General features: G+C 34.6%; 1 protein-coding gene across 6 annotated transcripts; it reads right to left on the reverse strand.

The window, feature by feature from the left end:
• Positions 1-2,121: 2,121 nt before the first annotated feature.
• On the reverse strand, positions 2,122-23,788 carry LOC134532843 (peptidyl-prolyl cis-trans isomerase FKBP8). 6 transcript variants are annotated; one of them, XR_010075193.1, is made up of 10 exons: positions 23,703-23,746; positions 18,292-18,347; positions 16,828-17,342; positions 16,595-16,729; positions 13,828-14,036; positions 10,492-10,615; positions 7,875-8,048; positions 6,196-6,402; positions 4,621-4,761; positions 2,122-2,354 (listed from the first exon to the last, which is right to left on the reverse strand). XR_010075193.1 is itself a non-coding variant. In XM_063369813.1 (9 exons), the coding sequence occupies exons 1-9, from the start codon at positions 23,662-23,664 to the stop codon at positions 4,672-4,674; spliced, it is 1,530 nt and encodes a 509-aa protein (XP_063225883.1). In that variant the 5' UTR covers positions 23,665-23,761; the 3' UTR covers positions 4,423-4,671. The 6 variants fall into 6 exon arrangements, 5 of the variants coding, with proteins under 5 accessions (XP_063225883.1, XP_063225882.1, XP_063225885.1 ...); XM_063369813.1 differs by lacking the exon at positions 2,122-2,354 and having other exon boundaries at positions 4,423-4,761; positions 23,645-23,761; XM_063369812.1 differs by lacking the exon at positions 2,122-2,354 and having other exon boundaries at positions 4,423-4,761; positions 23,703-23,756.
• Between the last annotated feature and the right edge of the window lie 1,554 nt (positions 23,789-25,342).

Consider the following 25,342-nt stretch of genomic DNA (forward strand, 5'->3'; position numbering starts at 1 on the left):
CATGCATAGATAAGCTTGTCTTACGATATGACAAATGCCTCGATAGTTTTGGCTTTTATGTATTAAAATAAGTAAGACCCTACTGTACTTTTGGTGGTAGAATTACTACTTATGTTACGTAAATTTACTTTTTTTACATAGCCTTTCGGAGGTTGAAAAAAAAACAGCCCTCGTAGAATGCGCGCTTGGTGTCCACTGTTCACTTCACTCAGCAGGCGCACGGAATAATAGCCGCTGTCCGCCAGGTAGCACTACTGTGTAGTGTTTACTCTTACTGATTACTCATCAGTTTACTGTTCTAATGAGTACACGAGTACAGCCTGTGTTTGTTACGTGGATCATTCATTAATTAATTATAATTTTATTTTCACTAGTTGACTGTTGTTATGGTTCTTTAATTGCTGTATATATCTGTCTGTATGATGTATAAATGGGTGATTAAAATTAAAAAGCCGGATCCCGGAAAGGATTACTCGATGACTTATATGCAGTCGCCGACAAAACATTTTTGTTGTATTCCAAAAGTTAAAACTTTTGCCCACTCTTATTTGTGTGTTTTTATTATTTTAATATTTTACATATTTGAGGTATGTTACAAAAACTCCCTTGATTTGTTGATTTTAAAACTTAACATTTGAGAATGTTTTTTCTAGCGTTTATTTGGCGTCTTCAGAAAACATGTAAGTACGGTTTTTCAAAGCCACGAGCATGAATTCCGTGCAAACAATCTGTGCAATTTACTTTATGGCTCAACAAAGCTTAAAACTGTAAATAGTTTAGTAGTTTTCCTGGCGATTAAAATGTTCAAAGCCATAATTTGTCATAAAAAAAGCTAAAATTTTTACATCTGTATATTTAATGTTTTTGTTCGGAAACACCTTAAATAGCACCATTTTGCGCTTTCAAATCCAAATTTTTCCGGGGGAGGACCCCACCTCCTGCTTTAGACTCGGGTCCGTGAATGATAGGGCTGTTGTGTAATCTGGCACTACCACCACTGAAGTCCTGCGCACGCCTATGACCTATACAATTAAAATTATTTACAATTATGTATTGCGGTGTATCACACGTAGTCCTGAACTCCCCATTTCTCACGCTAGGTCACACCATTCGCTGTTCTCCGACCCGGGCCTCCGCGTACGTCCGCCTCATCTCGTCACCAGATAGCTACTGCCCCTCTCCGCGCACGACGCCTAGAGTGGGTTGCAGAGTATCAATCTGCTACTTTGTAACTGATACATGCCTAAATCAAGTACTGCACACGATTACACTATTCAAGTATCAAGTACTTTAGTATCAGTTTAGAATTCGCCCGAAACACCATCACAGCCAATGTGCGCAGAACCCGATCGCAGATGACCGTCACTTGGGCGGAGCTACGTTTGATGAAAATGTGTAAATTGTGATAACACTTTTTTTTTCTGTCTATATTTTTGTGACTTGTAAAGAAGTGTCGTAAATATGAGGAAATATGGTCTCAACTATCAGGCGGGCATGAGCGTAACAGAGGTAGAGAATTACCGGGCGTGATAAATAATGTATCAGATTCTCCTTACAGTCGCACGGTCTGCGCACGCGGAGCTTTTTTTTTTTTACTGTTGGAGAGAAGTAAGAACAGGGAGGGGAGATTGGAAGAGAGTGAGAAATACTCCTTTAACATCGGAAAGGGGGAAATGAAGTATGACGAGCAAGGAGGAGGGGGGGGTGCGTTGGACATAATTCTCGTAATTTATGTGATAGCTTTTCTTTGTAGCTCTGCAGATTACGAAAGGCGTCGAAAGAGAACACCGATACCTTTTTTCGACTACAAAGAATGTAGAATGAGAAAACTGATAACTTTTTACGAAGAACGTGGAAAGAGAAAACTGATACCTTTTTACGCTGGTGATGACGGCACGGAGGATGTGTAACCTGTAACGAGAATGCTGCGACGCCCCTCTTCTGCCCATCCTTCCCCCACTCCGCGACACGCACAGCGCTTAGAGAGATTCCGGGTGTTGGCCTCGGCTTCGTCGCCCGGTGGACAAAGTTGTGTAAATATTTTACATATTTCTTGAAAAACATATAATTATTATCACTACAAAATATTACATATATAACATTAAACATATTACATATAGGTATGTTCTTGTTCCGTCGTAACGTTTTTAATACACAATTAACACAATATCACTTAACACACTGCACTGGGCAGGGGTGGATCAGGGGTTGGCACAGCATAACTGTCTTTATGAGCAGGGGAGACACTTGGGTCGACGTCAAGTCTTGGGCAACATTTTAAAATTTGTTTTTCGTTAAGATATCTTCGAAATGGAAAATCAAGTACTCAACAACGTAGGTCATTAGAAATGTACCTGAAAAAATAAATCCAAAGGTAAATGTGTGTATGCATAAAAGTAACAAGTTTGGTCCAAACATATGCCAAAAAAATTTTAAAAAGTATCGAAATTCCATTCATATTTATTTACATTAACCTCCTTTTGTATAAAGCTATCAGGTAAAGCCAAGCTAATAATCTGTATGGATTTACAATGCTGCCATCTTCTTTAATGATCATGTAAACCAGATGAATCATATAAGTAAAAGTGACAAATTGCTAATTGCTACAAAAAAATCCTTCAGACAGCATGACCAGACATGTTTAGACAGATCAGATTTACGTACATTCACAGATGTAGCAGGACCTTTAGTCTGATCTGAAGAGTGGCAAAGAGCATTGAGGAAAAAAAAACTGCCACGAGTCTGTAAGAGTCCTGGGGAGGTCCCTCAATCACTTCTTAGGTCTCCTAGCGATTTGGAGCAAGGGCCTTACAAAAAAACAGTGAATAATTATACAATTATTATGCTACAAACTGAATTTTTAATCTTGTACATAAACCTATGTGTATGCAATGCTCAACATGTAATCATGGTTTGGTACCGGCTGTCTTCATAATTTGTGTTTTGATTAATTAGTCCGACCTCGCATGTGGCAGGACTCAGACTGACAATGCTACAGTATTAAAATTTCCCAGCTATCTGACATGACTATTTAGTAGTCTTATCTGAGCGAAGGGCATAATTAGGGGTGGGGTTTTTGCAGACAAAGCTTGTGCCCCAGATGCCGCAAGGTGTGGTGGGGGTGGGGCGGAGTGCGTGCTAAACTGCAGAGTAATTTTTACTACAGATATTTACTTCAATATCATAGGGTTAGAAAACAAAAAAAAAAAAAATTGGAGGGCGAATGAACTGAATTATTTGAATTGAAAGATACATTCATGTATATCGTTAAATATTGAAAAACTGGTATTTTTCACGTACTATCCAACTTGCAATGTATTAAAAATGTAAAAAACTGCAAATAAATCTATTAATTTACCATGTAAGTTGAATTAAAATTATTTGGAATAGTGGAATTAATGTTGGTCGCGATATGAGGTTTTGTCGGGAAAGGTTTTGGTTTGGTCGATTTGAAAAAAAAAAAAAAAAAATAGGGGGAGGGGGGGGCACCAGGTTAGTTCTTGTCCCAGGTGGACACTAGTCTAGTTACGTACTTATCAGAGCCCTCTGGCTACAATAAGAAGACTTGGCACCTGGTTGGAAGTGTTATTCCAATTGGTAGGCCAGACTTTTACTGTACCGGAAGGGAGCGGTGAAATTATAATAACAAATGTGTTGGTAGTTTCTAAATATATGAATTTTTGTTATGACAACATAGCTTACAAGACACTTTAATAAAGGTGACCTCTTGTACAATGACAAAGTTATTTAGGTACTGTTCAAACTTTACTGTGTGTGTTCTTTCACCCATCATTTGGCATCTAGTTAGCTATTTTGCTATCTAAATTCAAGGGAGTGTAAGCAAAGATGTTCACTCACTAACTTTTTTCGATAGCCATCTTGGTATTGAATTTATACGTTTAAGTACATACTTTTTCACGTACGTTTCTCATTTATTTCGTCAGTACGTATTACGCCTTCCTCATTTATGTAGTCTTTTTAGTTTGATAGTTCTACTAGAACGTTTCAACCAGTGCCAAGGGTACAAGTCAAACTTACCAGAGTGTGACCCACCGACGGAGTGAAGAATAGGCAACATATCTGACTTTTTTAAACAAAATTAAACCTATATAATTTTTCTTGCTAAAACACAGCTTAACTTATTAAAAATATCATTGAATTGTGTTAATTTTTCTTATTTTTTCCCATTAAAACTAGGCAGACATTCAATAACCCAGGAAAATTCAATCTAGAATGGCAATGGTGCCAAACAAGGCGGATTAAGTAAACAGTTTACACTGTTTATCTGAAATGTGAAGTGTAGTGTGATATTTTGTGTCAAGTTTTTACATAGATCATTGTTATGTGTGGTTTTTAGTTGTGCAGTACCTACATAATCAGTACAAGGTTGCTGATTATTTGATTGTAGTGAAATACTGTAAATAAATGAAAAAACAGTTACAAAATATTTATTAATGCTTTCTATCCAAAAATAAAAAGAAAAAATTACACTTCTCAGTTAAAATATAAGATGAATACAGCATTGGTCAATACAACTATATTGTTTATTTCAACCCTTTATTCATATTAAACAAACCCAAAAGAATATATAAAACAAAATTAAAAAAAAAACTGCTGTACCTAAATATTACTCATCCTTTGGTTATGCAAATGGAATGGTAGTAGTATAATTTATATGAATTTGTATTTATATGCAGTTAGAGTTGCAATAATTGCAACTGCTGCAGCTGAGACAGAGCCGATTATTGCACCCCAAGGAACCTGAAAGCAAAATTTCCAAAGCAATTTAAAATAAAAATTCGAAAAGTTTTTTAAACTATACGATACAAACACATAAAAAAAAAGACAGCTGTCAAGTCACTACCCTTATCATTGTCCTACCATTGAGCCACCCTGCTGCATGCAGGACTTACCATGGTAGTTAAAATTGTTATCATCCCTCACACACTCCTTTTCTTTGTTTGTAAAACTGCTGGTTGAAAACTTCCAAGTGCCCACTCACCCCATATCTTTCTCCTGACCAGCAAGGTGAAATATTGCTTCCTCCCCACCTTGGCATCCCAATCCCCGTTCCTCATGACTGTCAAGCCCTAGATCCTCAACTAATCTCATGTATTTCTCGGGAACCAGCTGGTCACATGCTTACACATAATCAACATAGTTTATATACAAATAATTTTAATAGTTAGGAGTACACACCAAAATTACTAAAATATTTATTTAAATGAAATTTTTGAAATTTAAACTTGGTGTTAACAACTTAAAAATTGCAGTAACTATCATTATCGCCATCACTGCAGCTCATACTCTCTTCGCTGTATAGCAATCCAGACCCCTGGCTAGCTCACAATTGGTCAAGCCTGCACATACATAAAAACACTTGGAGAAATTTGCTAGGCGCCGAGAATAATTTAAGTTCCATAGAATAATTCCTTTTTGAGGTAAAGTCTGTTTATTTTGAAAATGGTTTTGCACAAATAAAAGAATTTTAAAAAAATTTGTAGATTAATTTAGTTTTGTCTTTATCAAACACTAACCATCGCCTCCATTCTACGACAAAGTAACCTTTTCCTCAAGAAAACAAAAACTCACAGCACAAACTTCTCAAACAAATCGGTTTATCACTTGGGCATGATATTAACTTACAGTTTGGTGATGAAATCCTGCTGTCGCTTGCGACGCACGGTACAAATGGCTGAGAGACCAGTGTCTGCTCAGCGTAGTCGTCAATTTCTAATTGAAAAAAATGTCCGAAAAAATGTTAAACAGCCAGATCTCGATGAAAAGGCATGGAATTCTTATCTTCGCTACAATGATATTTGAAATTTGGCGAGCCGCTACTCACACTCCTACTCTTGCAGATGCCAAGTAACGACTAACTATGCCCTCTACGACTTCAGCTTCTTGTCAACTGGGAAAAACTGCACTTGTGATGTCATTAACCAATAGCTGAGCTGCTTACAGTTTTGACAAATCAGCCCCATTCCATTTTTACACCTCTTAAAGGAGAATTTTGGTACTACTTGATGATATCTTGGACACTTGATGTTTAAAATAAAAGGAAATTTACTCACTACAGTTGATATCAGAAAAAAAAACCTCCATCCCACTAAATAAAGCCTCTTCATGCTGAAAAAAGCATGGGCAATGTCAGGTACTTCAGCTAGTAAAAAATAAAATGAAAAATGACAGTACCTGGCTCTTGTTATTTTTAGGCTCCTCAGCTGAAGTTTCTTTTGTAAACATTTTCTTGTAGAGATCTTTCTCCTTGCGTGCTTCCTCCTTGCAGATCTGAGAGACCACTTGGAATTCCTTATGAATTATTTTGGAGTTTGGGTCCAATAAGTTGGCCTTTGCCAAAACTGCACGAGCCTCCGAATTGTTCCCCATGCCTCTCAATATCTGTAGTCAAAAATTTCAAAGAAATTACAATCATTAATGATTCATCTTTAAGTTGCAATCTAATTGCAAGCCACTCATTTTGAACCAGAAAGTTATTACATCAAAGAACTGAAGTCCAGCAAACCTGGACATCTGACTGGGGCTTAACCACAGAAAGGGTACTTTCCCAAAGGAAGACAATTCTCAATAGAATGGTTGTTTCCCACAGAATGGGATTTACAGTCAGTCAGGGATTTCTCACATGAATAGAATTCTTTTAAATAATAAATTTATTTATTTCCTCTTTTTTACACTTTGACTACATTTCACTAATTGATTTAATTTTAGAGGAGTATTTAGCAAAGTATAATTTACAAGTTATTCAGATATTTAAATTATACGATCTTAGTATATAATTAGAATTAGTATGTAATTTTTTGTTCCTGTAAATCACAAGAAACATTAAACTATTGTTGTTATTAGAGTGAAATTAGAGCTTTCATTAAAAATATTAAAATATTCTATTTAAAAAACATTTTTTTTCTCATAAAAACACTTGGACAACACAACACAACAACACTTTAAACACAAAAACACAACACTTTAAACCATCTTTACATTGTGGTTTAAACCATTGTTGTTTGAACCAGCCAACCCTGGTTATAATGTTTGAATTAGCAATAGTTAATTTTGGTTTTGTTTTAACATAAGCTATATATACATACAACAAAGTAATGTAAAATTGGGGAAAGAAACAGATGTGGCAAATTGCAAAACACAAAGTCAGAACAGCTGGAAATTTTGGTTTTATTCTAATTACCGATTGGCATGAATAAATTTTACTAAAATGGCATAAACATAAGTTTAAAACAACATTAAAATGCAATACACAGCAAAACACGCAAGGTCGAGCCTTAAGGCTGGGTTTATAAACTATGCAAGGAACGCAATGCCACAACACAGAACCAATGCAAGGAAATCAGGCGTTTATAAAGAACTCAAGTAACAAGACATCACCACACTGTAACTTAAAATTGTAAAACCATAGAAAACAAATTTCTACGTCAGACTTCTTTTGATGCTTCATGTATTATCATGAAAACAAAAGAAACTGTAAATTATTTTATCTACAAGTTTTTTTTTTTTTTTTTCACGGTTCGAAAATATAAAAAGTATAAACATAATGTAGGTATATAATAAAAAAAACATCATGATCTTTTATTTTTATGCACATAACATCTGTGTCTTTTAAAGTGTTTGGATTATTCCTCTCCATATACAATAACCATTGAAAATGCAGGCCAAAACACAAGCAAGTTTGAAGTGTAACAATAGGTACTTACATTACATTACTGCACCTTACATAGTTTACAAAAAGTACTCTAAAATGTGGTTCTCGAACATTTTGTATCTTGCATTTTTACGTAGTTTATAAACCAGGCCTAACAATCACAACCTAGCAATGGGAATTGAGTGAGGTGCTTTCATTTTACCTTTCCTTTCCTGTAGAGTGCTTTCACATTGTCAGGTTGGCAGAGAAGTACATGGCCCACAGACGTGAGAGCAGCATCATATGCTTCGATTTTCATTTGAGCTGCTGCCATATTATTGTACACTTTCAGTCTATCCTCTAACAGACTATGGACTTCCTCATCTTTTTCCTGTGTCTGTTCAACACAACATTTCATTTCATACATCACAAACATGTAATAAAAAAAAATATTTAATCAATTTTTTTTTCTAGTAGAAAGTTTATTTTTGTTCCAAGCATTTAGCATATTTATTACAAGTAAAACTTTTTTACTTTCTTGTAAACCAAATGTTATTACTAAGACTAAAATTTGTTCTCAATGTTTGAAACGGGATTATAGAAAATATATAGTTTTGCCTTTACAACATATACCCAATTACTGATGCACATAATTATGATAGAACAATTATTTGATTTAAATTTCTTATGACCACAAACTTTTAATACTGCACAGAAACATTTAGTTATAATTAAAATGCAGTCTCAGCGATTTCCTACAAAAGAATCTTCTCAAGATAATTTACATAGCGAAACGTTTTTCAATTTAGGAATGAAACAAGAATAAAAAAATTCACAGACCAGTATCTTAAATGAGCAGTTTTCCTAGCACTGTTTTGGTACATAAGTATGCCATCCTGTACTCATACATCTAAAAATAATTTATCATTGCTGTATTTCATAAATATAATCCCCCAATATTTGGTTATTTGTGCAGAATTCAGGAAGCGGAACACTATACTGTTCAGTTTGCTGTTTTAATATTGATTTGGAAGCACTTAATTAGTTTCTTTTTTTGCGGTTTGCAATTGGCTTAAGCCTTGTACACACTTCCATACAAAGTCGAGCAATTTCCGTATCTAGACATGTCTATAGAAACTCTAGTGATTGTATATAGACAATCGAGAAACAAATTCATGTCTACAGACACACTTTTGAAACAAAATCACAGACCTTTTGACTCCCATTTGAAATGGGAGACATTTGAGAATTCTTAAGTCAAAGCTGCGCAAAATTTGGCAGACAGGGCTTCCAGTTATTCTCTTTGCGCTGTGGAGAATGCTTCTTTTCTTTGGGAAGTTACTAATCACAAATATAAAAATTTCATCAAGAAGAAAATGATTATTGAAGAGATGGACAAAAAGTACGAAGTATCAGTGAGTGATTTATAAAAATTTCCACAATTTGAAGACACCTATTCATCATGTTGTAGTAACATAAACCAGTTACTTTCGTAAACATTAGGGTGCATACCAAACATATTGGGGTGCCAAATAAAAAGTTTTGAAATGAAAACTACTCTGGAATATATTTGGTAAACTAAAATACATAAGTCACAGTAAAAAGTAATCACACGTTTTAAAATATCTAAGAGAAAACTGGCATTACAATGATTATGATATATTTTCTTGCGGCCTAGGTTAAGCTCAAGAGACTCTTCACTGGAAAACCCCCTAATTTTTTTTTTCCTTTTTAAAATAATATTATAGTAATATAATTTTTTTACACTAATAATGATGTTGAATCAGCTCAATAAGGTTAGGGTTTGTTTGTAAAAAATATTTACAGACTTATTTCAGTTGTTTAAGCAAAAACAAATAAACATTTACTTAGAGTTATAATGTATTTTAAAATTGTTTTATTTTAATTATGTCATAGAAATATAACCTCTAACAAGTGCAAAAACTGTATAGTATTAATGGTTTCATAATTTTTAACAAGATGGGCAGTATTTTAATAAAGTCCCTTGTCCAAAATCAGCTCCTAAGCTGGGTTTAGTTTTTTTTTTTTCCCCAAGTCTTTTATCGGAGCCAAAGTGCTATTTATATATGATGGTGGTAAGCAACGTTTACGATTCAGGCAGAGAATTTTAGTGGTGGATACAGAAAGTAAGTGTGTGATTCGCGTCTAGAAATTTGGATATGTACTATAAAAAACATATTTTATTTATCAGTATATTTATCATGCTCTGCATTATTTTAAAGAATTCTACTTTCAATTTTGTGTTGGTGTTTCGTATTTTAAGTTTATTTTCAACACGAGAACATATGAATTTGCTCGTTACCAATGTTAGATGATTACACATCACTGGCAAGTAATGAAAGATTGGCTGACATCCACGATCATCACTGCACAACACGTGATCCCATAAATAGCTATGATTAGCAAATTACGAGGAACAAGGCATTCAAGTGTGTACACACGACAAAGTCTATAGACTGTCTATATACATTGTCTGTCTTCATGTCTATAGACAGCCCCTTTACAAATCTCTAGAAAATCGCCCGACTTTGCATGGAAGTGTGTACAAGGCTTTAGAGTCTCCAAGGTGCAAACAATCAGTCCAATCACTAAAGCACACCTTATCGTAAAATACTGCAGTCTTAGTTGTCATCAAATTAATTCTTAAATTTCCCAGTCCCCAATAATTAAAAAACACGTTACTAACAGACCTAACAAATGCAAAGCTAGCAGAACAGCCATAGTATAAAAGGAATTATATCATCCGTAACAAATAATTGAGGTTTTAATAACTAATAGAGTTCAAATAATAAATAAAATTTATATCTAAAACAATGTACCTGAGCTATTCCATTTTCATCTACTATTTCATCTAAGTATTCTAGTGCTCTTCGATAGCACTGAATAGCCATGGTATATTTCTGTCTTTCATACCACTTGTTTCCATGGTTGCGTTTTGAATTTCTGAAAGCAAATAAGGACAACATTGATGACTCTAACACTGTTATTTCATCACACAATTTAAAAAAATAAATAAATAACACATGCATAATTAAACTTTTCTGTATGAAGTATATATACATGCACTATTAGCTAATGCTTGTAACATAGAAACTATCAAGGAAACTGCAAAATCCAAATGGCACTTGCAGTCTAAGTAGACACTGTGATCTGTGAAATTGTAATTTAACTTTCAGGGTGTAAGTTGTAAAAAGGATGCGTGTGAGCAAAGAAATATATTAAAACAGCAATGTTTCTAATACTGTGCCCCAGGTTTCTGTAAAAGTAAAATGAAAGGGTTTATAATGGAAATGTAGAGGTTTGCTGTTGAAAGTATGTATTGGATTTAAGAAGTACACATATTAAAGCATGTTTTTCCCAACTTCCTACCCAAGATGTACAATGCACAGAGATAATGAAAGGCTTGAGGTGGTACTGACTCACAACATTACTGTGGGCTTCGAACCACTCTATACCAGTGCCTTGCTCACAAACTAAATTCATGTCTGAGCTGGGAAAGAACCGCAAACCCATCCACCCAGAAACATATACACAGTATTTCATTTCGAGGGAGTTGTTGCAAATTATATATTTTTTTTAGGGTTACAGGGGAAGAGGGGATATATATCTCCCCATAACCCAGCAACTCCAGATTTCTTTTTCCTACCAATTCTAGGAGAAAAAAATTTTTGGGGACCTTTTTGGGAAACGAAAACCTTAGGGAAATTTTTGGGGAAGAAAATTTAGCTACCAAGGAAATTGGAGAAGTATTTTATCTGCCTAGCCTACTAATAATGCCATCTCTGCTATTTTAGTTCAAAAAACACATAGGTATTTGGTTTTCTGAACATTCACTAGATGTCACTCTCTCTCCTCAAATCAATCAATGAATCGATACACCTTTCCTTTTGTCGTCTCTGGTCTGTGTCTGTTTTTTGGTTGTGTTTGCCTGTTTTTGTTATTTTTACAGTATATTAACTGAAGGTAAGGAAGTAGGTATTTATTACCTAAACTAATTATTATATGACGATATTGACCTGCATGGGAAGCCGAAACACAATTTTCTGGTAAATTTCTAAATTTCTACAGTTTCCAGGTAATTAATTTATTTGATGCAAACCAGAGTTTAAATATATTCTAAAGTAAAGCTAAAAAGATGCAAATAAACAATTTTAATTTTATTTTTAGAATAGATACAATTATGGCAAATTTACACCGTATGAAATTATACCATTGTGATACCTAATTATTGAGTTGGATCAGTGCATACAGTACTTAGTAGAGTGGCAAAATATGTAAGGTTGGGTTTGGTTGCCGGTTTGTGTTTTTATTTACAAATTAAAATTTTTAGTTTATGTACTACAATTTTTTGATATGTACAATAATTTTACAGCCCTGAACACGTAACTCCACCTTTTCAAGCAGCCAACACTGATAGTAGTTAATTGTTTAAAGGAATAGGTAGGTAAGGTAGATTTAAGATATTTGGGGAAAAGTTACAGAAATGTTATCTTTTTGTGGAATTTTTTTTTGTCTGCTATGGGGAAATTTCAAAAACTCATTCTGAAAACCCTGCCAGCACCCCTCCCCCCTCTACCGGCAATGACCAACAATTTTTTAACTCTTATGTATGAAACATTTTGATCAGAGCTACCATGGTCATTGAGTGATGAAATCACTCGCCTCCTACTACAGAGATCCAGTTTCGATTTTTGACAAGGTTGAACCAGGATGTTTCGCATATGGAAAATGTGGTGGAAGTTGCAGTGAATTAGTGGGTTTTCTCAAGGTAATTCTGTTTCCACCCCCCATGCATTCCACCAATGCTCCAATCTCATCTCATCACCTTTTTTATCATCTGAAATTACATTTTTTTCACTGATACATTAAGCTAAAATACATTGAGGGCGTGTGTCCCGTTCCAGGTTATTATTTTATATTTATGTTCCATGCGGTTAAACTTGCCAACTTTCCAAGTGGCTGATCGTTCACAAATTGAAAACATATTTATATTGCATACTTTTTGTATAATTAGCTGCCAAAGTTGTATTTTTAACATTTTTGTGCAGTATGGGTAAGGAGAATGACATGGAATATCAAACTAGTTCATTTTATGGGCTACTATATGACATGGTTTACATTCTTTCAGAAAAAAAAAATTATTTAATTTTATCTAGCCTTTTAAAGTCCTCTGAATTTTTATGATTTTAAAAGGCTAAATTAAATCAAACAAATTTTTCCTAAAATAAATTAAAACCATGCAGTAGCCCCCAGCATTGCCTTTCAAACCAAATATTTTCAGTTTTTTGTTCCATTTGGTTCTCCTTATCCATACTGCACAAAAATTTTAAAAATTCATCTTTGCCAGCTAATAATGCAAAAAGTATGAACTATATATATATTTATATATTTTTTTCTTTTAGTTGAAGCTACTAAAAACATCTACAAGTTTAACCATGTTAAACATAAATATAAAATAATGACTTAAATGGTACATACAATCTTAATGTTAGATCTAGACAACAAGTACACTCAAATTAATAAGTTACAGTTTATAACTAGTAATTAACAAAGAGACTAGGACAACTGACCAAAGTACATCTTGCAAAACATAAATGTATTTGTATTTTGGTGAGACAACAAAGCAAAACACGTCAGTAAAATGTAACATATAAGTGTAACGATTGGTTTATACAAAGGCATATGAATCTACGATTTCATTCACACCAATGAGCTTTGGGAAGCAGAACAGAGACGATCTGATGTTTCTATTTATAACGCGACTATCTCCTGGCAGTCCGGAATGTGTCGTGTGTAACAGTGCCGTTAGTGACCGTATGCTACCATGCTACTACAGTGCTTGGCGGTCAAGACACACTCACCATCAGTACATTCACATATGCTTGGTCATGAACTAAACCCCTTACATTTCACAAGAACCAGGCTTAAAAAACACGAAATGCAGGAAGTGTTCAAAGATGGAAACTAGCAAAACACTAAGGAAAAAGTTACAATGTGGAGGTAGAAGCATTCTCACGGGGTTTGGGGCACGGGGCTTCATTACTCTTACAAAACACAAACAATGCACACATTAAACTACACTTACGTAACAGGTAGCTACGTAATGAGTTATCAGAAATAAAGAGCTAAATAAAATAGCAGAAATGTTTCGCTACCCAATTTTCCTTCGCTTGGCTGCAGGTATGGTTTCAAGTTCAGGCTCCGGCTGTGCCGACAGCAGTTCAACAGTATACATGAGCGTGGTGTTGGGTGGAATGTTCGGTTCCAGCCCCTGGGAATTGTAAGCGAACCGTGGGGCTACTTCCACTAGTGCCAATTCCCCCACGTCCATCAATGGTAGCACCAGATCCAAACCTTCAATTACCTGGCAAGGCAAAATTGATTATTTCAGTAACAAGTTAATACAAAACATTAAAACTGGTTATTTAAAGCATCCTTAGAAACTGATTGAAAGGCGGTCATATTAAGAAACGAACCTATTATTGACATGAATTTGTAGCAAATTTTTACGATTCAGTGTAGAACTTCCAGTTACCCACATTTCTGCTGCGCCAACTGTATGCTATGTAAGACCATTGCAAGATATACTGAAAAAAGTGTTTATATGGGTTCAATACGTGTTTATATAGGTTTATTACACTCCACCACACCATATGTACAATAGTGTTATGCATCCCATATGATCAAATTGTGAAATATTTTTGAAATATGAATGTGTGAAGGCTAAGTCAGCTGATTTTCATTTCAAACTGTTTAATCAAAGTTCACACAAAGTTTTACAATTTGAAAACTATGTGACTGGCTAGAGACCACATCACACTATCACATTTTATCAAATTGATTTAAATTCTAACTGTAAGCAAAAATTTGACAGCGAGCAACATCTCTAAAATGTCAATATTACTTTGATTAGAAAGAATAATCATCCAAAGAATTAGTAAAATATTACTATGTATAAAAATTTTAACATTTTATTTCCAATGAATATAAAGCACGTGGCTAAAATAATTTAAAATCCAGATTCATATTACATTTATATTTGACATGGGAAGCTTATCTTCACATGTTAATGTAACACTGTAACATAAATGTATTGCATATGTACATATGCTAATCTTGTTACATAAAATTTATTACTGTGTAAATATATATAATTATAGATACATATCAAATAGTATTTGATGAAAAATAAGCAAGTGTTTGTAAAAGTTCCTGAACTTTAATTCATTTGGTATTGTAAAATATTTTGTGAAATATGTTAATTTATTGCTAGGCTCATTTTATTTAATATATGTAGATATAGTATATTGTTTTTATCTTTAAATTTTTATGATTAATTAGTGAATTCGCCTTAGTTGACAATTTTACTGTACTCTAATGGGACTTGAAATTATAACTTTGACAGTGTGATACAACCATTGAAGACACCATCTAAATACTTCAAATAGTCTTAACCATTTGAAGCAAACTTAGTTTGAATAAAACTGAGGTTTGACTAAATTAATTGGACAGAAAATTTGACAGGGTGTGAGCACCTAACATTTGGAACAACTCCAGCCATGTGGCCCAGGCACGTAGTGGCACAAGCTCATTCCAAATCAAACTATGACAGTTCAAACAATTTTCTCATAGCTTTATTGTATTGCTATGTACAACCTAACATCACTAACAATATACATAATCCTTGTAATTTATTGCTGTGAAATAGCAGACACTTTATCTGTTTACCACAATATTACTGCTGATATTTGTGAAATTGTTAAAATTTGTTTATTATTATTATTATTATTGCCAGCTTGGCTTTTGAAACCCCCATACATAAATTTTATTTTTGTGGTCTTAATTTCATTTTAATAATTATAACTTTTCTAGTTGATATATATTTAAAACATTTGCAGATATTTAATTGTACACATTAAATAAAAAAAACTATGTTCATAAGTTAAATGTTTATTTCCTACATTGAGGAGTTAAAAGCCAGCTCATGCTATTGAGATATTAAGATATTTAGCAGGGTAAGATGAGATAAATTGGAAAAGTTATGAATTTTTTCTCCACAATTTAACTTTAAATTACTTGTCTTGTAATAACTGGGAGATATTTTTATTTAATTTTAATTGTTGTTAAAGTAATTTTATGACATTTAAAAACGGAGTTAGTTTGATACATTAGTAGAATCTCCTACTGTAAAGATTTTTATAACACAAAAAAATTCAAATGCATGAGCATGATTAAAAAATAACTAAAATGACCACTAATCTGCCCCATTTTTTTAATGGTTTAAAACACTATGGTCACATAGATATATTTATTTTAATCTAATCTAGCCTCTAATAGAAGGCTTAGTCAAATGTCAAGAAATAAATATATAGGCCCTTTTCATTGTAATTTATTATGTACCAACAGTAAAGTATCCACATTTATGTTTTTTTTTTCAACAGCAGAAAGATTATGTGTTTATTTAGGTAAGTAGCCTAAATTATTCTTTGTTATAATGCGTTATTATCTTTGCAAGTAAAATTTTTAAAAAGTACCTTGAATTACTAATACAAATACAGCATTGTGTTAACTTGCTGGAGATCATTCTTAGTATTTTAATGAAATCTGTGAAAATTTATATTCACAAGAATGAAAGCAGCACAATTTTAAATTATATCAAATTACAAAATTGTACAGCTGTAATTAGTGTCTTTCTTTAAATTTCTGAATGTGCCGAAAATAAAAAATTTTAACGCTGATTATAAAATCTCTCAAAAATAACATCAACACATATTTTTTTTTTTTTTAATTTTCAATTACATCAAATTACAAAACTGTACAGTAATTTGACTTTTTTTATTTCTGAATCATAAAAACTCTCATCCCCTAAGTGATAATATTTTTTTTAATCACCTGTGGAAATGTACTAGCATGGCTACTTACCTCTCCATCACCTATCTGAAGGTTTAAATCCTCACACTTCTCAGCGACATTTCCGTCCGGCAGGCGGGCTTCATAGGTCACCTGGCACAGCCAAGACCGGGACGGACGGAAGGAAGACATGCCGGGCCTCAGCACCTGGGAATAAACAACATTTTTTACAAATTTTAAACTAAATAAAGAAACCAAAAAAACAAAAGCCACAAAAACTCCACAATCACCAAATAAAAACTCACTTTTTTCTTAAGCTGCCCGCTTCCAAGGATATCCATCCATTCTTCTTCTTCTTCTTTTTCAGAGGTGACATTTTCACCAGAGGTGACATTTTCACCGGTGCTGACATTTTCGTTACTTTTGCTTTCCGAAGAAAATTCTGTTGGTGCTTCGGAAGATGTTTCATCAGGAATACCTGAATCTTCGTTGATTTCCTTTCCTAGATTTTCTCTTGTGTCCTGCAAATTGTCTTCACCTGCACTATTCATATTATTACTGGCCATTGTGTCTAAGTTTTGACAGTCTTCTTCAAGTTTCACATTGAGTACGTCTCCACTATAACTATCATGCACACGTTCGTATTTGTTCAAAACATCACTACTCAGAACATTAGAACCCACTATATTTTTATTACTGAAACTGTTATCCGGTTTACTGGAATTTGCTTCCGAAACAATGTTATTTTCCTTTTCTTCTGAATGCGATAAGAGATCCTTAGTTACAGTAGAATGAATATGAATTGTATTGTCCATGTCAACTGCAAACAGAAATGGAAAAAGTAATCAAAAACAGTAGATCACATTTCTACAAAATAAAAAAATAAAAAATTGTTTTATTCAACATTAAAAACATTATAAACACAATTTTTTTCTGTAGTTTCCTAATTATTTATTAATAATTTATCTGTAGTTTTTTGTAGTTTATCTAAAATTTTAAAACTCAAGAACTACTTTTAATGTTTAATTTATTTATAGCACTTCACAATCACCTGCTATCCAACTGACTATTATGAAATGTCAGTGCAGTAATTCTGAAGGATAGCATCAAAAAGCTTTTTTCAACATATTGACACATTTTAGAATCGTTATCTTATAGTGTGTTGTAATACTTCAGTATTTTACTATTTTAAGGAGTGGTTACGTTGGTTAGATACATTAAAATAGCATAAAATCATGAAAAAAGTAGATTACCCTAGCTAAATTAAAAATACTATAAAATTGCAAGAACACTCAGGGTGAAAGTGTTAATTCCTAACCAACCATTTGAAGCTTTTACTAACCTAACCAACCATCCATGCTATTTTTAAGTATTTTAAATTTAAATATCCTAACCCAACCACAATTCTCAATATAACAACAATATTTTTAACGGAGTTAACCTAACCCAACAAAACAGCCACATTTTTAAAAAATTTTTTAAACATAGCTAACCTTACCAAATGTTCACAATAATTCAAAGTATTTTAATGTACTTTTTTTTTACAGAAAAAAGTTTTTCTTTAGATTACAGGGCAACATAACAGGTCGGAAAGCTGGGAATATGAGAATGGAGCAGATTTAAATGTGTGCAAGGCAAGAATCGAGAAGTTTATTAGGAAAATAGTTAAAAGCGAAGCACCATGGCAAAGTATGACTGGAAGAATGACATGGGGTAGCACTGGTCCTGCTATTCTCATGGGGACAGATAGAAAGTGAAGGCTCACGTACATGCTAAGTTGGTGAAGTCGATGCTGGAGTATGCAGCTGCAGTACAGGAGCTATACCTTGTGACAGAGACGGACAAAAAAAGGTGAAATGAAGGGCAAAATGATGGTGAAGGGTGTGTGAGGTTGGATAGGAAAGGAGGAGAAACACATACAGTTTGTGATGTTTGCAGATCTTCGGTGGGACTCGCTGCAGGTAAGGAGGTAGACAGAAAGGCTATGGAGGCTATTCAGGGCAGTCAGGAGTGAGGGTGGATGGATAAAAATTAAGAACAGGACAGAGGGATGCAGTCTTTCTTGGTGAGATCTAGAAAGAAGTACAACAAGTTTGTGGTAAGGTGGTTAAGTCAAAAGGGGTGCAAGAGTTTTAGGAGACTGAAGAAAGTATGATTAATGAAGCATCTTTGCAACCTGGCTGACGGCCAATTGCAAGAAAATTTTCAAGATCATTACTGTATGTAAACATAAAAAGGCCATTATAAAAATTTTCTATATAAAATAAAAGTTACAAGATACAGTACAACACGTACAAGATGAGAATAAAATGGACAGATTTACAACATTAGTACCACATGGAAAGCAACAGCTCCTACAGCACGCGCTACTGGAAGAGATGGGTAATGATGCCTAATCTCTGGTTTTCCAGCAAAGATGCGGCAGCAACATAATGGTGTCTGATGAGAGATCAGATCACTCTCTTCTTACCAAAGTTTCCAGCGTGGTCAAATGCAAAATTTTCGTTAAGTTGGATACGCAGCATTTGTCATGAGCCAGTGGGTTTCCTTGCGGTACTTCCCAAACCCTCTACCCATTCATTCGAGTAGTCTATTAAAATATAATCATCCCTCGTCTCTAATGACCCCGGTGATGTGAGGATAAGACCAATTCATCCAGCCAAGATGATTAACAACATAGGAGAGGGAATGACGAGTAGACCGAGAAGTTTGATGATTGTAGGTACTATATCAAATTGAGGGGACAGTTGGACACCTAAAAGGTGACCTGATAAAGCCAGAGCACTGGTCAAGGACAAACGGCATGGGAATTACAGTCATTCAGGGTAACTTTGAACCATTGGGGTTAACTTTGCACCACCCTTCAAATTTCATTCCCTTTGTGTAACACAAAATATACATTTACTATTATTTCTCTTTGGTGGTTGTATACTGAAGCTTGGTTCTTGTTCTATTATTTAAAATGTAAGTTGGTTAGACTGGAGTCTAAATATTTTTTCAGTCACTTGTTATCTATGGTATTGTTTTGGTGTGTCTTTTAGAGTCCTATTTTCAAGTTGATGAGAAAGATTAGGTAAGTGTAATTTAATATTGTTTGCATGTTTATTCTCAACATTGTTGATTAATAATTGTGCACTAAGAATCTTTAACTTTTTTTTAAATTTAAGTTATTGAAATTAACAATAGACATTCACATAACCTCTTAACCACACATTTAGGGTAACTTTGAACCGGCTCAAAGTTAGACAGTAGTGTTACTGCACTGATAATAAACACAAAAACTGCCAAGTTTTGAGTTAAATAACTTACCTGACATAGGCTATTAGGCCTACATAAAAATTAATCTGTTCACTTAATTACATATGTTCACTTAATTATATACAAGGGTGGAATATAGTGCTTTAAAAAAATTTCATTCTGTAGACTTTGGGAATTGTTTTGGCAGACAAAACTTTGTTTAGGGCTAACTTAAATCTTTATAATACTGTACCAGTTTAGTATGTGATCATTTAATGATTACATAGTTTTGAAAAACCATGTAATCATTTAATGATTACATAGTTTTGAAAAACCTACCATGTAATCATTTGAAACATTAATAAATGTTAATTCTGTTTGTTGTAGGCCAAAATGCCAAAAGTGAAACCTGGTGGTTCAGTCAGCCCAGGAGTACGACGATATGGAACCAAGAGTCGCTACACAACAGAGGAACTGGAGAGGATCCTCAGTGACATAAAATGTGGCAAAATCAGTCAACGAGAAGCATCAAAGTTGTACAACATCCCAAGAAACACATTGAGGAATAAACTTTCAGGACAACACAACAAGAAAGTAGGAAGACCAACAATATGTTCAAAAGAGGAAGAACTGTTTTTCATTCAACACATTCTGTACCGTAGGGATGAAGGCATTCCAATATCTCTTTTTGATGTTCGGTGTGTTGTAAAATGCTATCTGGATACCCAAAACAGAAAAGTGCAACAATTCAAGGGGAATATGCCAGGTTGGGACTGGAGTCAGTCATTTTTGGAACGACACAAAGCTGCTCTGGAACAGAGACTCGAAACAAATATCAGCAGAAGACGGGCACAAGTGAATGAAAAGACATTAAATGAATTCTTCAACAATTTTGAAGGTGAAGTTAGTGAAGTTTCAGCATGTAATATTTACAGTTATGATGAAACTGGCTTCCACGATAACCCCAGTAGAAGAAAACTTCTGTTTCGCAGAAGCTGTCGTCACCCAGAAAGAATACGCAATTCAACGAAGAGTTGCTGCACTGTTGTATTTTGTGGAAGTGCTGATGGCAATTTCATTCCACCTTATGTCATAATGAAAGGTACTCAGAAATGGTCTGACTGGGTGTATGGTGCACCGGAAGGAACACGTCTGAACACATCAAGATCAGGTTGGATCGACAACAAAGTTTTTGATGATTGGTTTGAATACCATTTCCTTCCTATTGCAAAGACAAAACCTGGAAAAATTATTCTTATTGGTGATAACATGTCTGCTCATCTGTCCATTTACACAGTCAAACTTGCAGCAGAAAATGATGTCAGGCTATTGTTTTTTCCACCAAATTCCACTCACTTACTGCAGCCACTTGACGTAGCATACTTCTCTAGTCTGAAAACATACTGGCGTCAAGTTCTATCTAGTTGGAGAGAAACTAAAGGTGGGAAAAAAGTGGTGGCATTACCAAAAGCAGTCTTCTGCCAGCTATTAAAGGCTACACTTGAAAAGGGGCAAGAAACAGGATGTAACAACTTGAGGAAAGGATTCGAGTGTTCAGGACTAAACCCGGTAAACAGAGACAAAGTTCTACAGAAACTTCCAATGTATGCCCGAACTACTGACGAAGTACGAGAAGATGTTGGAAATGAGTTCAGAAAATACATCGAGTCAGTAAGAACAAATGCCAGTGACAGCTGGCAAGAGTGTTTAATCTTTAGAGGAAGTTGAAGCCTACTATGCAAACAAAGAAACGGAGGAAAAACAGGAAATGACTGACAAAGGAAGAGGTGGACCAAGAACTCGAGGAGGCAGATTAAAGACTGATGTCATCTTCAGTTAGAACACAAGGAAAACGTTTGCAGAGTAGAAATGACTCTTGTTCATTAGAAATTTCAGACGGAAATCCATCTACTGCTCCTGTTACTCCTGCGCAGGAAAGCGCGGAAGAAGTAATGTTGGACCACAGCGGTGTAGTGGCAGAAGTGGAGAACACCAGTCAACTGGCATATATGCGATTAATGAACCATCAACTTCTATTGCCACAATAGTAATTGAGCATGAGGCAGTGGGTGAAAATATTTCTCACACAGAACTTGCAAGTGTTGCGAGTTTACCTTCTAACACATACAGTGTTGAAGACTATGTTGTTGTCCATTATGAGGGGGTACTTTATCCAGGGCAGATTATTAAAATAGAGAACAATTTGTGCATGGTTCGATGCATGGAGAAGTCTGGCACCGATTGGAAATGGCCTAAAAATAATGATGATTTGTGGTATGAAAAAACTGATGTTTTTAAAAAATTGTCCCCACAGTGTATAACACCTGCAAGTAATCGTGGAGTTTTTCAAGTTACTGATCCCTTGCTTTGTGCTAAAGTGCTTTTTTAACCAAAAAACTTAACTGAAAACATGTTTGTTTTTTTTAGTTATACTTCTGTAGTAGAGCACTTAGTTATAGTCATTTCAAATGTTAAATTAAATGCTACATTTAGTATTCTATCAAAACATTTTTGTTAATTTATTCAGGTAATATTATTTATGTATTTATTTTATCAATGTGGTCTGTGTTATGTAGAAATGTTTGAAGATTGTTTTTTTAAATCACTTTTCAGTGTTTTTCCGTACAAAAAATTACACTTTAATACTTAAACTTTATTATTTCTCTTTCTCATCATTGCCCATTATAATACATCAACATTTAATTTTAAAAGTGCATTATATTAATTGTTGGAAACTGTTGGCCTAGATTTTTAGTGTATGTTGTTTGTTTCTTCCAGTGGTGCAAAGTTAACCAGACTTCTAACTTCCACAAAATAATGCATTTCTCATGGGAAAATGTTCCCTGGTTCAAAGTTACCCTGATTGTCAGTGTAACTTTGCACCACGATAAAATTGAAATTTTTGCTATATAATTAATAACTTATTGCATTCTTAGCAACATGTAACTATTATTTAGGAGTACTACTTCCATTTTATACCTTTTACCATATGAATACCAAAACAACACAAGTTAGACAACTGTTTATAGACAGAATGTGGTTCAAAGTTACCCTGAATGACTGTAATGTAAACGAGACTAAAGTTGTTAGGTATAAGAGGAGAAGGTAGGTAGTAAAGGTTATCTATTACTATAAGGTGCGGGAGATACAGGTCGACGAGTACAAGTATCTGGGGGTGACTGCAGAGCGACCTAGAAAGGGGCAAACACATCCAGAGGGTGGTAAAAATTAGTGGAGGGCAATGGGGTGCTTGGGAGACCTTTGAAGGAAACAGGAATGAGGGGAGGGGGGAAGCAAAGGTGTACTTCAGGTTGGTGAGATAGAAGCGGTGTAAATTTGGGATCCATATCTGGTAATGGAAATAAAAGGGCTAGAGAAGTTACAAAACAGGGCAGGGGGGATGGGTAGCCAGTAACTGGAGAAGGGCAAAGGAAAAAGGGGAGAAACAAAGGCCATCAGTGATTATTAAATAAATAAGGGGGGTAGGGGGAACACTACAGGGGAGGAGGCTGGTAACAAAGCTGGCGAGACTGTTCAAGATGATGAAGGTTGTGGAGGGTTAGGGTTGCAGAGGTGGCTACAGAGGAAAGAGAGACCATGAATTGAAGATACAGAAGGAATTGAGGCAAACAGAAAGAACCATTCATTCCCGACGGAGTGGGAATGGAATAGGCTTCAGGGTAAGGAATTGGAAGCAAGGTGCGAAGGACTTACGGAGAAAGATTCAGGGAATGGAAGAGTGAAGCATGGGGAAGACTCATTGCCACCGGGCAAAAGTCCAATTGCAGGTGTACGGTTAAAGTCAAACTGTAGCAGATAAATTGCATGTTTCCAACTTAAAACAATAACCACACAAAATTCGCAAAAATTTATCTGTTAAATTACCATCTAAATTCCAACTCCATTCACAAATTACTAATGCATTTATAAGAAATTATATTACCTAACCATTAAACTAGTCACCACAGCCATTTTTAAAATTCATCATTTAACGACATAGATAAACAGATACTACAAACACTAGATATGAAACCACAACACTTGAGAGACTCAAATAACGTCCGACAAAAATGTCTCAAGTGAATCCAATATGGTGGGAATTTAAAGCTTGTACGACTTAATGTCGAAACAAAATTATATGTAATTACGTCCTACCTCTAGGAGCAGTAAAGCACAGGCGCCACCCCATCAGTACCAGCGTTCGCTGGCGGAAAGCACCCCCTCATCCAAATTATGCTAGTCAAGAGCAAAACAGTGCAATAAGCAAATAACATTGTTTGTATAATGACACCTTATAATTTGCCAACCAAACAATTCAGTAATTATGTAATAAAATTAACATGAGTCCAATAGGCTTAACAAACAGAACAGTTACAGCAAATAAAAAAAAGTCACCAGTTTTAATCATATTTTTAAACTAATAATTTATCTTACAACTAACTACAACATTTCTCGTCAATAAGTCCCATTTGTAACATCGACGTAATTAATATGAGGGAATTGTAAATAGTTTAGTCTATAAGTTTAGTATAAAATTATTTACCTTTTTTCTTTGTGCATTTTGCCCCAAGGTTATCCTGCTCCACTCCCTCGCATCATTACCTTCCACTAGTCGTTGTCAGACCGCAGCCTGAGGGAAACACACTGTAATGTGAGGAGTCTTCAACTTTGTGCTACTTTTTTTTTATTCTTATAACTATGATCAACAAACCTAAACTGTTTTTATAACTTCCCACATTATCCCTGGGTCATTTTGCGGTGCCATGTCTAATCAGACAGTCTTAAAATTCACCTCGCCACATGATCACACTACGAGGTTAGTTACTTACGAGACTGGCTGACTACAGTGCTATGGGACTTTTTTTTTTAATAAGTCATCCATACATCTGACAGCATCAGCAAGGACACTTAATTGCAATTAACATAGATTCATTGCTCTAAAGATGAGACCGAACCACCGCCAATCACCACTCCCTCCTAGTAAGACTGACACTAGGACCAAGTAATTTAAAGTGTTCATGACTAACATAATGTGTGCTGTGTCTTAATGTGTAAAACTTATGTAATCCAGAGCTACGTTTTATTAAATCTATATGTTCTGAAAACATCTACAATTACTTACAAACTATCATTTAATGCATTTAGGAATCAACATACTCTGCTGGCTAGGGATTGTACATCTTTGAAAGATTGCAATTTGCAGCCCACGAATCTAGTGAACCATGCTGGGGCTGATGATTAACAAGCAGCATCATTACTGTTGGATGCACGAGCTAACCTGGCAACCTTCTAGATAACCAAAAACCTAATTCAGCCAGCATTCACTAGATCCACACAGGGTTTCGAGCACAAGACCATGGGCGATGACAGTACAAGTTCAATTATTATTTATTTTTTCTTTTCTTTGTGTTGCTGTTTTTCTTGATGTTAAGATGCGATAATATTAATTTTAAATTAAAATATGGCCAATTACTAAAATTTTATGCATAAATGAATTAAAATTACTAATTTCATTAAAGATCAAATACATTGCTTACTAATTTAGCCAGCTTGGGTTCGATACCCACTAGTATCTTTTAATTA

Source organism: Bacillus rossius, chromosome 6, assembly GCF_032445375.1.
Source record: "Bacillus rossius redtenbacheri isolate Brsri chromosome 6, Brsri_v3, whole genome shotgun sequence".
Classification (NCBI taxonomy): domain Eukaryota; kingdom Metazoa; phylum Arthropoda; class Insecta; order Phasmatodea; family Bacillidae; genus Bacillus; species Bacillus rossius.